Here is a 14,269-nt window from a genome sequence, read left to right as displayed (position 1 = left end):
ATACTGGAGTGGGCAGCCTTTCTCTTCTCCTGGGGATCTTCCCAACCCAGGGATCGAATGCAGGTCTCCCACATTGCAGGCAGATGTTTTACCAGCTGAGCCACAAGGGAAGTTCAAGAATATTTAAAGACATCTGTAAATCACTAAGAAACTCATAAACCGCCTAACAGAAAATACAAAGTATGAACAGGTCATTTAAAGAGGAAAGAATTAACTTAAGTGACATCTCAATGCTCCCCCTGCTGACCATCTACCAGGGAAATGCAAACTGTTAGTGTCAATTTCTGGCTAGTTCGGCGACCCATGGTGGCGCGTCCTGCCCAGGGGGTGCGGGATGGGCACTGATGTCCCAGAGGGCAGCATGGCAGCCGCTCTCACATCCACGGCCCTTGCGCTCGCCCCTGCTCGTCCACGCTGTGCCAGTGCTCAGGCTTGTGCCCCGGAGGCCTGGCCGGGGCCCTCGAGGACGGCTGTGGCACGGGGCGGGCGCGGGGGTGCACTCTATGGGTCAGTGAGTTTGCGGCAGAGCGCTGTAGGGGCGGGGGCGCGGAGCTGGCGCCATTTCTAGTTACCGGCAGAGAGCACGTGTGTGCAGCTGTGCTCACGGGCACGGCTGCCCAGCTGCACAGGGGCGGCGTGGGGTGCCCGTCTCCCCGGAAGCGCGGGGTTGGGGGCAGGGCGGACCGCGGCCTCTTCTGCCCTGTCTCTTCTGAATGCTTTGGGTCTGTTCCACGTGCTGGTGTTGCAGGTGATCCTGAAGAGGATCAGTGCGCGGGGGCGTGGCCTGGCGGCTGCTAACGTACATCCTTATTGGCAGGTGTGGATCGTGGCGGGAGCCCGTCAACCCCTACTACGTCAACTCTGGCTACGCCCTCGCCCCCGCCACCAGCGCCAATGACAGCGAGCAGCAGAGCCTGTCCAGCGACGCTGACAGCCTGTCCCTCACCGACAGCAGCGTGTAAGTGCCCGCCGCCCCCTCCCCAGCACCACGGGGGCTGTTCCTGGAGACCCTCCTGCAGACCAGAGCCTCAGTTGCTTCCCTCCAGGCGAGACTGGCCAGAGCTGCCTGGCGGCACCCAGCCCTGGTCTCAGTGGTGCTGGTGTGTGCGGTGCGTCCAGGGCAGCCACCCCAAGTCGTCCGCTCTGTGCTCGCCCCACTGTGATCTGGAAGCCGTCTCACCCGATTGGCAGGGCCTGCTGTCCCCTCGGTGTGGCTCTGTGCCGGCCAGCCGGCCAGGGCCACAGGAGCCTCTGCACCCTCGAGGGTGCCGTGAACCCCTGTCCAGGGATGCCTCCCCTGGGGAAAGTGCTCACTTCTGACACCTTTCTCTCTAGTTTGCCAATGACTTCGGGGACCTTGGCGCAGGTCAGGATGTAATGGTGTCACACCTGCCCATGTCATGCCAGGGCATGGCCTGTCTGCCTGCTGGGGTCACACGGGGACCAGCTCCACCGCCCACGCGCGTCAGGCTTGCCTGCGTTCAGTCACACACCGTTTGCTGTCTCTCTGCCCCGACAGGGAGGTTCTGGCTTGGAGCCGGCAGGTGTGTGGGCATCTACCCCCGCGACGGCACGTGGGCTGCGGCCCTGACCCTGTCAGCGGGTTGTGGGGACTGTGTCCCTGCCCTGCGTGGTGTCTGGAGGTCAGACAGGCTTCAGTAAGGAGGAAAAGGCCGGCTCGCCTGTCCTTGCAGGTGACTGGGTGATTCTGTGCTGTGGCCCTGCCTTGTGGTCTGTCCTGTCTCCTGGCGCCTCGTACCGCCTGCCCAGGTCTGGCTCTGGTCTGACAGCCCCGCGTCTGGCACATCGGGAGCCCTTTCTCCTCCTGTTGGGGGCCGCAAGATGGGGACGTCATCCTGGGGCAGTTGGCATTCATCATTATGTTCTTCTTTGTTTTGACTCTTTCACAGAAAATGTTGATGTTTTTAACAACTTACTTGATATTACTGGGGTTTCAGCACTACCTGCCATGAATATAAAATGTCGTGTTAAAGGGTTCCAATGAGCTGTGCCCCTCAGAGCCCCCGGGAGCGGCTGACAGCACGCATTCTGTTCTCTTCCCCAAAACTCAGTTACTACAATGTCAATTAATCTCTTAATTCTTTCTAAGGGAAGGACATATGTTTGCTAAAGGGAAGATCTAAAACAACAAAAAGAATTTCCCCGATACTCTGTTCATCTTGGTTTACACTGAGACTCAAAAATATAGGAATAGTTAAGAACTTGGAATGTAAGATTGTGGCAGATATTTAAATATACTGAATATATGAGGCAAAAAAAAGGATCATGTGTTTCATCTGAATTATTTCTGTTGGCAACTCAGCATCACCTCCACTTGGCAAAGGGCTTCACGGTCCAGTGCCGTTGGGCACAGGCTCCATGGACAGCGCCTGGCCTCCCAGGCGTAGGCTTTAGGTGCACGGCCAGAGCACGTGAGCCTCACACACGGGGCTCAGGACACCTGAGCCCTGTGAGGGCGTCCAGATGCACTGCGGCTCTTGTTCCCTGAGGCCCAGCCCCCTGGACCTCTGCACCCGCTGCTGCACTGTGGCCCCAGCTGGGGTCCTGAAGGCCTGGGGCACCCAGCACCCCTGCCGCTATGCCCTGCTCCGAACCAGGGCCGCCCTTCCCTCGCACTGGGCTGAGTGTGCCTGGGCCAGGCTGGGGCACACCGAGCACCGTGTGCCTGGGGCGCCTCTGCTGGCCGAGCAGCAGTCAGCGCGGGCCGTGCGTGGGAAGCAGGTGAGGGGCCAGGGACCGCCAGCACTGTGGGTCCCCCCTGCAGGAGACCCGGGAGGCTGGGGGCTGTCAGGGGGCCACCCCTCAGGTCCTTGGGAGACGGGTACCAGAGAGCAGGAGGCGAGCAAGTCAGATGCTTCTCAGATAAGTGCTTAGTCATTTTAAAGGCAGTATGTGATTTGACTTACGGTTACATCAGTCTTCAGAAGGGTTGTAACTAAAATCACGTCAAGAGAACAAATTTGAGCATCTGACAGATTATGCTGCTTTACTGTCTTATCCTGGAAGAAAGCAGGATTCAGGAACCCGTCCTGTTCTTTTTAAGAATGCAAAGTCGTCTTCAGCCAGTGCAGCTCAGGAGACAGGCCGTGCGGACCTGCTCCCAGAGGCCGTGGCCGAGCCCTGCGTATGTTCACAGGAGTGTCTCTCTGACAGGGATGGAGTCCCGCCCTACAGGACCCGCAGGCAGCACCGCCGGGAGATGCAGGAGAGCGTCCAGGCCAACGGGCGGGTGCCTCTACCTCACATTCCTGTAAGTGTCCGCCTGCGTGCGCCCTGCTCCCACCCGAGGGGCGGTGGCCCTTGGTCCTTTGGAGGGTCCGGGTAACTGCGTACAGGGTTTCTCGCTCTGCTTACAAGTGTTTTGGATTTGAAGCGATTTCAGTTTATAGCTCATACCCGCCCCCAAAGCTGTGCGGCGTGCTGCTGTGAGGCGTGCGTGGAATTGCATTCTCTGAACATGGCTCCCCCTTCCCTCCCCGGCTCCTCCCTGCACCCAGCTTCTGTGTCAGTCATCCGGGGTGCAGGGCCCGGGCCCCCCTCCCGTGTCGGGTGCTGCTGCCCCTTGGGTGCAGGGTGGGCGCTGCAGAGCGCCTGCCCTTCTGGCGCCCGGGCTCAGCCCCGACCTCAGGGGTCTGCACAGCTGGATGCTTCTGCACAGCTGGCTGGTCAGTCACATGAAGCCCTTCTCCAGGGCTGGCTGGCAGCCTTGGGTGGGTGCCTTGGGCTGTGGGCGCCAGGGTAGCCGTCCCCGAGGAGGCGTAGCCCCCGGCCTCCTCAGGGTCTTCACCCATGGTCGTGGGAGGCAGGAGGCAGCCGTGTCTGCTTATCCCCGCCGGTCAGCCCGGGGCAGGGAGGAGAGTGCAGACCGTGCCCTGCTCACCACGGTGTATCAGGGCTTACTGTGGCATTTCCTCACAGCGCACATACCGAATGCCAAAGGAAGTCCGCGTGGAGCCCCAGAAGTTCGCGGCAGAGCTCATCCACCGCCTGGAGGCCGTGCAGCGGACGCGGGAGGCCGAGGAGGAGCTGGAGGAGCGGCTGAAGCGTGTCCGCATGGTGAGTGGCTGCTGTGGCGCGGGCCACAGCGGGCCCCTGAGGCGTTGGCCTTCTCCGTGCAGTGGAGGGCATCTCCCCACCAGCCGGACAGGTCAGGGCTGGAGGCCTGCGTCCTGCTCCGCGCCCTCCCTGCTGCGTGGAGCCCAGATGGCCTCCCTCGGGCAGGGCAGCCTGAGGCTCTGACCAGTGACACAGCTCTGTCTGTCTCGTTTCCTGGCCGGTAGCCTTTCTGATAGAATTCCAGGAGCTGAGAGTCTCAGCACACCCGATCTATTTGCTGTAACTCTTTGCCTGTAGGGGCCTGCATGCCTGTCTTTTTTGCCTGCGGTGGCGCTCTCCCATCCTGGCTGCTGCACACGTGTGTCGTTCTACACACGAGGGGCCCCTGGGCAGAGGTGCTGTGACAGGCGTGCCCCCGCCCCGTCCCCCTCATGTGCCCCGCCCCCCGGACCTGTGGGCCTCGAGGCTTCTGGCACACAGGCCTCTCAGGGTGGGAGTTCATTCTCTTCTCAGTATTTTGTTCAATATCTGAAACTCAAAATGTGACTTTCTTGTAGGAATTATTTCTCTACCAATCATCTGATCTTCCTGTTTAAACTGCAGAACCTGAGCCCTCCCCGGACCCTGTCAGAACCCGAGGGGGTTCTGTTTCGGGTTCCACGTTCCCCAGGGGTGCCCCGTGCACCACCACTGAGGGCAGTGCCGTCAGGGTGGGTGAGGGGCCTGGCAGGTGGGCAGTCGCCTGGCCCTGACACAGGCTGGGCTCCCCTGCCTTCCCTACACGGAGTCAGCAGGCACATCTCATCGCGGGGCGGACCGTGGACCCCTGGAGGTACCGGAAACAGCCCCGAGCATGAGGTAGTCACAGGCCGTGCTGTGCCATGAGGGGCCTCGCGGGACCGTGCCCTGCTCTCCCTCCCGCCATGTGGCGATGGCATGGCCTCCTGGCAGGGCAGGTGCAGCCCGAGGCATGCCCAAGGCCCTCGCCCCATCACTGCTCAGGAGGGCATGACCAGCGGGCAGGGTTAGGGATGCGCTAGTCGTCAGAGCTGAGGGTTTCTGCCTCCTGGGAGCTGCCTAGAACAAATGCAGACCAGACTCATGCATGTGCCAGTGCACTGGCGGAACTCAGCCCGGGTCACGCGTGTGAGGAGGCCGTGTGCCCTGGCAGCATCTCCACCACTGCCTCTCTGTGAGGCTGTCCTGAGCGCGTTGCCATCGACAGTGCTTAAAACAGGCTCAGGAGGCAAGCCGTAATGTTTCGTGAAAGAAGTTTCGGAAACCTGCAGACTGGCAGGTTTCACTGCAGACCTGGGCTTTTGTGATGCGCTGCTGTGCTTCCGGCCTTGGCTCAGGCTGTGTGCATGTGGTCCTGGCCGGTGGCGTAGGGTGGGAGGGGCGCACTCAGGCGGCCCAGCCTTCTGACGGCGTCTGAGGCTCTCCCACTGCGTCCCTGGCAGGCGCTGGACGGCTGTGCCTGCAGCCCACGAGCTCTCAGGGGGCTGGACCCGGCAGTGTTCTCTGACGTGACCAAACGTGTCCCAGCAAACGTCCGGTGTCAGTTGCTCAGGGCCTCAGGCTCAGGAGGGCTGCCACGCCTAGTCCTCGGGTCCCGGCTCCCAGCCTCGGGGGTGTAGCCGGCCGGCTCCCAGGGGCGTCCCTCCGCCCCAGGGGGTGGCTCACTGCCCAGCAGTGGCCGTGTGGTCTTGAGTCTGTTGCCGGGAGTGATTTTGTAAGCTATGTGAACCATGATATAAACAAGAATCCTTTTTTACGAGTAATAGCTCAGACATTTTTGGGGCCATGCCTTGTGGCTTGTGGGATCTTAGTTCCTGACCAGGGATCTAACCTGGAATCCTGCAGTGAAAGCACCAAGTCCTAACCGCTGGACTGCGGGGAATTCCCACTGCAGATTTTTAAGTAATCAATTATTTTCGGTTGAGCAGGGTGTTCTGGCAATGCGTGGGCTTTCTCTAGTTGTGGTAAGCAGGAGCTACTCTTTGTTGCAGTGCATGGGCTTCCCACTGCAGCGGTTTCTCTTGTTGGGGAGCACCCGTCCTAGGGCATGTGGACTTTACTAATTGTGGCTCATGGAGCCAGTACTTGGAGCACACAGGCTTAGTTGCTCCATGGCATGTGGGATCTTCCTGGACCAGAGATCGAACCTGTGTGCCCCGCATTGGCAGGTGAATTCTTACCCACTGGAATACCTGGGAAGTCCTACAAATTTTTTAATAATTAAAGTTTACTGTAAAGCTTGGAAAATCAGAACAGAAGAAAATGAAAACTAGTGCTGAAGGGTTACGTAAATGTGTAGTATTTTATAGTCTGCTGCCCTGGGAGGGCGTGAATGGCATCAATACGGGTGCCCCTTGGTGCGGGTCTCCCGAGTCCCCACCCCCTGATAACCACGGAGCACCAGGGTCGGGGTGGGGACAGGGCGAGTGCAGGGACCCAGGGTCCAGGTAGCGATAGAGGGTGCAGAGCCCAGAGTCCGGGGCTCTCTAGGATGGCTCCCAGCTCACCCGCAGGGCTGCGTGTCCCCCCGTCTGCCCCTGTCTCCCAGCCTGTCCTCTCGGGTGCCGTTTCTGAGTTGTGGTGCCCACAGCTGGCGGCATGTCTGGCTGACCGCAGGCACTTCCACAGCGGTGCGGCGTCCTGTGGGGACTCCTGGGGGCTTGTTCATGTAGCGCAGGGTGGCTCAATCATCCAGTCTCTCAGCATCCGCTCAGGGCAACTCAATAAGACTAGACAGTGAACGTCAGTCGTGTGTTTCAGGATTGAAGTGATTGAATGTGTATGTTTACAGGTCTGCTTATAGCAACTCTCAGAGTCAAAGGAAGTTCTGCTAGTTTGATGTGATAATTTATTAACACTTGTAGCAAGATAAGGAAAAACCAGGAGCTCTTCTGTATAGGGGCAGTGTTTCCTGGGAAAATATGATGGAAAATACGGCAGTAAAATTGAGGAGTAGGAAAACAGTTGAAAAAGATAAACATTTTTATTGAGAAGCTTAACGTGGAAGCAGTGCCAGGCGTCCTGGTGGTCTGTGCGGCCCTGGTGCTGTGCCCTCCTCCGCGTGGCGTGTGGCCCTGTCCCCGCACCAGGGAGGGGAGCCCAGGCCAGCCCCCATGCGCTTCGTCCTCCTCCCAGAGCTCGGCCACACTGGCGTGGGGCTCGGGGCCACTCTGGATCGGGCGGCCCCTCCTGCACTTTGCTGGCCTGGCCTTGTCCCCAGCTCAGGGCTCGGGCCTTTGTGCTTTGTGTCCCCAAGCACGGGGTCTCCACGATGCAGCCAGTGCCGAGAGGTGCCATGCTGTCTTGTTCCAGCAGGAGGAGGAAGGCGAGGACAGCGACATGCCCTCTGGCCCCCAGGGCGCCAGCCATAAGCTGCCCTCGGCCCCGGCCTGGCACCACTTCCCCTCCCGCTACGCGGACGTGGGCTGCACAGGGCTGCGGGACGCGCACGAGGAGAACCCCGAGAGCATCCTGGACGAGCACGTGCAGCGAGTCATGAGGACGCCTGGCTGCCAGTCGCCGGGGCCCGGTCACCGCTCCCCAGACAGCGCGCACGTGCCCAAGATTGGGGTGCTGGGGGGTGCCATGCCCGGGCATGGAAAACATGCGCCCAAGTTGGGGGCAAAGCTGGACCCGACTGGGCTGCACCTCCACAGACACGGCCACCACCACGGCCACCACGGCGCGGCCCGGCCCAAGGAGCCAGCTGAGGCTGAGGCCGCCCGCCGGGTCCCGGGCAGCTTCGCCTGGGGCCCGGAGCTGCACGGTCACGCAGCCAAGCCCCGCAGCCATGTGGAGAGCACGGGCGCCCCCCCTGCCGGTGGCGACGGCCTGGCCTACGGGTGAGTGTGAGCGGCGATCCCCCGCCCTGGCCCACGTCAGTGCAGGTGGTGTGCCCCGGAGAAGGGTCCTTCGTGCCACCCTCGGGCCAGAGTTCCCCTGAGGAGTCCCTAAGCCAGGGCCAGAGCAGGTTGGCAGGAGTGCGCGCCTGGGTGCACAGCCGCGGGGCTCCAGCCCTGAAGTACCGTTGGGTTGGATGAGCCCGTTTCGGGGGTGGTGTCTGGGTGAGGACAGGTGGCTGGGCCCGAGCTGCCTGGACACCTTCCGTCCACAGAGTCGGCCCAAAACAGCCCAACCACGCCTGCAGGAGTGTGGCCAAGGCCCCACGTGCAGGCAGGGCCCTTGCGGGCTGTCGTCCCCAGCCCTGCGGGTCCCGGCCAGCCATCCAGCCTGGGCTGGCTGAAGTAGCAAGTGACCAGGCCTTGCTCTTGCAGTGGGAAGGTGGGCACGACCTCCAAGAGAAACTCCAAGAAGGCGGAGTTGGGGAAGAGCAGCAGCACAGAGGCGCCAGGCCCGTCTGAGGATGCGGAGAAGAACCAGAAGATCATGCAGTGGATCATCGAGGGCGAGAAGGAGATCAGCCGGCACCGGAAGGCGGGTCACGGGTGAGGGCCCCCGGCTGAGTCACCACCCCCCCCGGCTCTGAGTCCCCTTCCCCTGGCTCTTAGTCCTCCCACCTCAGTTTGAGTCCTACCCCCCGGCTCCAAGTCCCCAACCCCCAGCTCTGAGTCACCCCCCAACTGCCGGCTCTGAGTCCCCCCACCCCAGTTCTGAGTCCCCCCAACCCCCAACCCTTGGCTCTGAGTCCCCCCAACCCCCAACCCTTGGCTCTGAGTCCCCCCACCCCTGGCTCTGAATCCCCCTACCCCCGGCTCTGAGTCCCCCCCACCCCTGGCTCTGAGTCCCACACCCCCGGCTCTGAGTCCCCCCACCCCCGGCTCTCAGTCCTCCTCTGCCCCAGCTCTCAGTCCCCCACCCCCCAACTCTGAGTCCCCCCACCCCCGGTTCTGAGTCCCCCCACCCCTGGCTTTCAGTCCTCCCCTGCCCCGGCTCTGAGTCCCCCACCCCCGAGCTCTGAGCGCCCCCTGCCCCAGCTCTGAGTCCTCCCCTCCCCCCAGCTCCAGCTGCGTCTGCCCCTGGCTCTGTTTCCCTCCCCACCGGCTCTGAGTCCCCCCACCCCCGGCTCTGAGTCCCTGCCATCTCTGGAGCCTGCTGTCAGCGCCAGGCAGCAGTCTCTGCAGGCCATGTGCCCATTCGACCAGGGCCAGCCCATGGCAGCGTGAGGTCAACCCTGCCCTGTGTGGGCCCTGTGACAGGGTGGGCATTGGTGACAACGTCAGTGTCCCGGGCAGGAGTGCCCAGTGGTGGGGTCAGCTGCTGCAGCCCCACTGGGCAGGATCCTACAGCCCTGTGGCTGTCCCTCCAGGAGGAGCCTCTGGATCTGGCCTCCTTGACCCCAACTGCCAGAGAACACGCCTCTGCTCCGGCTCCTCCGGCTCCATGTCGGTTTCAGTGTCACCCTTCCTGTTCGTGGTGGGGGCGGGGTGGGCAGGGGCCTGGGCTTTGGGGCCGGCCAGCCGTGGACTTGCCTGGTCCTGAGTTCTTGGTCCAGACCCTTTGTACTCACAAAACCTGTCCCGGTGGCTCACTCCTTGGCCGTTGCCCCACCCCAGCTGGAGGGTTTCCGTGGGAAGACGAGTCCAGAAGCAGTGTCCTGGGTGCACTGTGGGCTCCATCGTGCAGGCCTTTCTGGGGTCTGTGGGCCTGGAGGCAGGGCACAGAGCAGGAATTGAGGAGTTGGGGGCCTCGTGGGTCCTTCTAGGAGGAGTCCACCTCCCCATGGGGCAGGTCACATCATACAGGCGCTGAATCAGCCCTCTCCCCCAGGGTGCCATTCCTGGGATTCCCTCATTTTGCTCCTGGGGACATGCCCCCCTTCTGAGGCCTCTAGTCCAGCTGAGAGAGGCAATGTTTTCACTTGAATTCCATGCAGTGGTTGAGTGATGGCAGGTCACACAGATGTAGAAGGTTCTTGGTATCTGATGGCAGGGAAGGTGGCATCACGTGGAAGAAAGTCAGGAAAAAGCACGTGGTCAGAATCATGCCAACCATGGCAGGTGTTTTCAGTGGGGAAGGAAATACGCTGAATGTACCGAGTGACTATCGCTAAGTCATATTTATTTTTTTCTTAGAATTTCCTGAACATTTCAAGTTTTTAACAAAGAGCACTTATTTATTTATATTTTTAAAGGAATGATAAAGGTTAAGCTTTTGTTTGGCTGCCCTGGGTCTTGGTTGGGGCATGTGAGAGCAAGTTCTCTGAGTAGGGATCAGACCCAGGCCCCCTGCATTGGGGGCTGGGAGTCTCAGCCATCCGACCTCCAGGGAAGTCCCAAGAACACTTATTCTAATATCAAAATACTTTTCAAAAACAAAAAAACCTTTATGTAAAAGAAGTCTTCGTGGGGAAACATTAAGAAAGTGTCCACACAGGGTATGATTTGTATTTCAGAACACGATGAGCACAGTGCAGAGCAGGTCTCCAGAAAGGCGTGCATCAGGGGTGGGGGGTGTGCAGAGCCTGGGCGCGGCTCACCTGCTTCTGTTGCCCCCGAAGGTCGTCCGGGGCTAAGAAGCAGCAGGCCCACGAGAGCTCCAGGCCCCTGTCCATTGAGCGCCCTGGGGCCGTGCACCCCTGGGTCAGTGCCCAGCTCCGGAGTTCGGTGCAGCCTTCGCATCTCTTCATTCAAGACCCCACGATGCCACCCAACCCTGCCCCCAACCCCCTGACGCAGCTGGAGGAGGCACGCCGGCGCCTGGAGGAGGAGGAGAAGAGGGCCAGCAAGGCGCCCTCGAAGCAGAGGTGCGTGGTCCTCACAGCATCCATCCGGGGCGGGAGCCCTTCTGCACCTCGGCTGGCCTGCGGCTGCGCTGTGGGTGCCAGCTGAGGCCCACTGCATCCGCAAAGGGGCCTGAATTGTTCCCAGCCATGCAGGGGACCCCTGGTGTCTCACTCTCGGTGCTGAGAGCCCAGCCCCACGGCCCTCCTCACGGCGCCCTGCGTGGCTGTCAGGGCCGGTGCAGCCCTTCGTGGGGCAGGTCATTCCTCCACGCTGGACCCTGGCAGTGGGGCCTTTGCAGTCACTTTCCCGGGTGGTCTGGGCTCTGAGGGCCTGGAGATGGGAGTGTGGTCGCTGGATGGTGACACTGTCCTGGGTGTTACTGGTCCCCATGTCCAATCTTCAGTCAGCTGGGCTCCTGGGGCCGGGGCCTCGCTGCAGAATCCGTGCTGCCCTGGGGAAGCCGGCGCCCAGGTGCAGACCCGCCCCAGCCCACCGCCCCGCGGGAGGCCCATGCGTGTCCCCGGTCACTGAAGGTGACCCCGTTTACAGCAGCCGTGTCACGCGCTGAGGTCTTGCTGGTCCACGTGGCCCGGGGTGAGGGCGGTGCCTGAGGCCCGGCGGGCCAGCCCGTGAGCTGGAGGGTGGAAGGCAGCAATGGGGCTGCCCAGGAGGGTACTGGGGCGAGCGGGCCCGTCCTGCTGCGCCTGCCCAGCAGGGCTCCCTGCTTGTGGTCTTGCGTCCTTGGTCTGCTCTTTGCACCAGCGCCCACGGGCCCTGCCCAGTGGCAGGTCCTGTCTGGCTGTGACACAGCTGAGCCACGGGCGGCTCGGGCGCTCCACACTGGTCGGTCCAGGACATGTGTGCCTTTTGTAGACAGCAAAGACCCCAGAGCAGAGGTCCGCTGCGTCCTCCTCTTGGGGTGACCCCACCCAGGGCGGTCAAAATAGAAGTCACGTCAGGGCCACAGAGCGTCGCACCCGAGGTGGATGGCCCTGGGACAGGAGCGGTGGGTGGTGTGCTCTCTTCAGCTGGCAGTGACTGAGCTGCAGGGCCAGGTTGGGGCCTGCTCCCCTCTGGAGGCGAAGGCTCCTCTGAGTGCATGGAGTGGCAGGCACCTGCGGGTTTCAGGAGACTGAGGTCCGCCTGGTGAAGACCTGGTGGGCAGAAGCGCCGGCGTTCCGCCTGCTCTGACGGAGCCCTGACCTCCAGCTCCACAACCACGAGGGCCTGCTGTCCTGCCGTCCTGCCGTCCTGCCGGCCCCGCGCAGCAGGCGCCTCCTCTTTGCTGTGGAGCGTGGCTGAGCTGAGCGCTGCTGGAGGCCCGGCCCGGGCGGCGGCTCACTGCGCGTTGTTCCCTAGGTATGTGCAGGAGGTCATCCAGCGGGGGCGCTGCTGCGTCAGGCCAGCGTGCACGCCCGTGCTGAGCGCCGTGCCGGCGGTGTCCGACCTGGAGCTCTCCGAGACAGAGTACGTGCGCCCCCCTGGGTCCTCCCAGTGCCGGCCGGCCCGCGACGGGAGCTCAGGCGCTGCGCCTGAAGAGCTGGGGCTGCTCGTGTGTCTGTGAGAGGAGCCCTGGCCGTCCACGTGGGGGCAGCGAGCGACAGGCCCGAGAGGGGTCTGCGCTTTCCGCACGAGGCCTCACGCCCCGCACAAAGCCTCGGCCCTCGCTGCAGTGACCTGCCTGGTGTGATGGGCTCAGGGCTGCGGCCCTGACTCCCTTGTACACTGCTGACCAAAGCACAGGCCCCGGGCGCTGTGTGCACAGCGAGCCGGCTCTAATCTTGCGTGCACCGTGGGAACGCGTGGTCCACGCCCATGCACACGGGCCGGGCTGGGCGTCCAGGGCCTGAGGGCCGTATGTGGACAGCGCGGGCCACCCTGTCCTTGAGCAGAAAGAGGGGCCCCCACTCAGCCTATGCCGGCCGACCCCCCAGTCCTTTGTCGTGCGTGGCCGAGGGCCCAGCTCTCAGCCTCCCCGTTGCTACTCTTTCTGGGGGGTGCTCTTCTGTAGAGAATGGAGCCCCTGGGAATCCCAGGCGGCTCCTGGGATGGGCCAGGCCTGAGGTCAGAGGACCGAAGGAAGGGAAGCAGACATCAGGAGCCTGGCTCAAGCTGGGGGCGGCCACTCAGCTGAGGTGACTGCCTGCTGTGTGACCAGGAGCACCAGTGTGGTGGCTCCCCACGGAGAGGAGAGCCCACTATGACTCAGGGCCTTCCTGACACAAAACTGGCCGCTCATCTGGCCAGGGCCAAGGGCTGCTCCTGGGCCCACTGGGCAGCTGGGGCAGTCACTGGACAGGACTCGGGAGGGCACAGGCGCCACCCGTCGAGAGGAAGCCTCTCGCTGCCCGTGCAGGAGGCGCTGTGGGCCTCGGTCCCTTCTGGAGAAGGGGCCGGCTGCCGCCTCTGGTCTTGTGAGCAGCTCTCTGCTGTGAGGCGGGTCCATTTCCGGTCCAGCGGTTCTGCTGTCTAGTCCCTGGCCTTGGGATGTTTCTGAAGGTGGCTTTACAGGGACATGGGCCGAGCCACCCAGCCTGCTATTTCAGAGCCAGGGGCTGGCTGTCTTGAGCCGCCTGGCAGAGGCGCCCACCGTGGGGTCCTCCTGAGAAGCCTGCTAGCCCGTTTCATGTGGTCTGGGTGGTAGGTCCGCCCCCCAGGCCAGCCAGGCCACAGTGAGACCAGGGCTTCGAAGCAGGTGGCAGCAGTGGCGGATAGCTGCTGTCGGTGTCTGCGTCTTGGTCCGGGCTGGCACAGCATGGAAGTGTGCAGGGCGAGCCCCCAGGGGTGGGCGTGGCTGGGCGGGGTAGGCAGTGGGGCCTGTGGACACCCGGCGTTTCCGAGTGAGGTGCAGCCCACCCTGCAGGCTCTGCCCCGGCATCTTCTGGGGCGTCTGGTAGGGCCCCAGCCCCAGCGGTCACAATGCTTCTTGGCCCTCAGGACGAAATCACAGAGGAAGGCGGGAGGTGGGAGTACCCAGCCATGCGACAGCATCGTCGTGGCCTACTACTTCTGCGGAGAGCCCATCCCCTACCGGACCCTGGTGCGGGGCCGCGCGGTCACCCTGGGCCAGTTCAAGGAGCTGCTGACCAAGAAGGGCAACTACAGGTGAGAGGCTGGGGGCTCGCAGCACAGAGCCGTGTGCTCCCTTCTCTTTGAGTCCCAACCCTGTCTGCCTGGCCGTGGGCTGCTGGCGCGTACCCTGCGACAGGTGAGGCGTGTGTGGCCTCGGCTTAGGGCCCAGGTCCTGCAGGCCGACCAGGGCACCCAAGCTGGTGTGGCCCTAGCCGGCCTTGTGTTGGCTTCCTGACCAGGCGTTTTTTACGGGACCGCGGAAGCCAGGGCCCTACTGCAGGTCTGCCCTGGAGGCCCCTAGGGGCACTGCAGAACACGCTGGGGCCGGTGGGGTCTGTTTTGGGGCCAGCCCACAGAGGGTCTGCCTGAGTGCTTCCCTCTGTCCACCAAGTGGCCGAGAAACCCCACTGGGGGCTGTT

General features: G+C 62.6%; 1 protein-coding gene across 7 annotated transcripts in view; it reads left to right on the top strand.

Annotated features, from left to right (window-relative positions):
- Positions 1 to 14,269, top strand: part of AXIN1 (axin 1) — a 43,066-nt gene that overhangs the window by 27,844 nt on the left and 953 nt on the right. For 2 of the 7 annotated variants that reach the window (XM_059881167.1, XM_024984679.2), the window contains 8 exons: positions 818 to 958; positions 3,175 to 3,271; positions 3,940 to 4,077; positions 7,411 to 7,937; positions 8,370 to 8,540; positions 10,553 to 10,798; positions 12,138 to 12,245; positions 13,716 to 13,883. In XM_059881167.1, the coding sequence (XP_059737150.1) occupies positions 818 to 958; positions 3,175 to 3,271; positions 3,940 to 4,077; positions 7,411 to 7,937; positions 8,370 to 8,540; positions 10,553 to 10,798; positions 12,138 to 12,245; positions 13,716 to 13,883 (1,596 nt within the window). Of the gene's footprint in view, positions 1 to 817; positions 959 to 3,174; positions 3,272 to 3,939; positions 4,078 to 7,407; positions 7,938 to 8,369; positions 8,541 to 10,552; positions 10,799 to 12,137; positions 12,246 to 13,715; positions 13,884 to 14,269 lie in introns of all 7 variants that reach the window. The other 5 variants (XM_024984677.2, XM_010819062.4, NM_001191398.1 and 2 more) reach the window with 3 other exon arrangements.

The sequence above is a fragment of the Bos taurus genome, chromosome 25 (genome assembly GCF_002263795.3).
Source record: "Bos taurus isolate L1 Dominette 01449 registration number 42190680 breed Hereford chromosome 25, ARS-UCD2.0, whole genome shotgun sequence".
Classification (NCBI taxonomy): Eukaryota; Metazoa; Chordata; class Mammalia; order Artiodactyla; family Bovidae; genus Bos; species Bos taurus.
The sequence above is the reverse complement of the archived record's forward strand: the minus strand, read 5'-3'. Positions and strand labels throughout refer to the sequence as shown.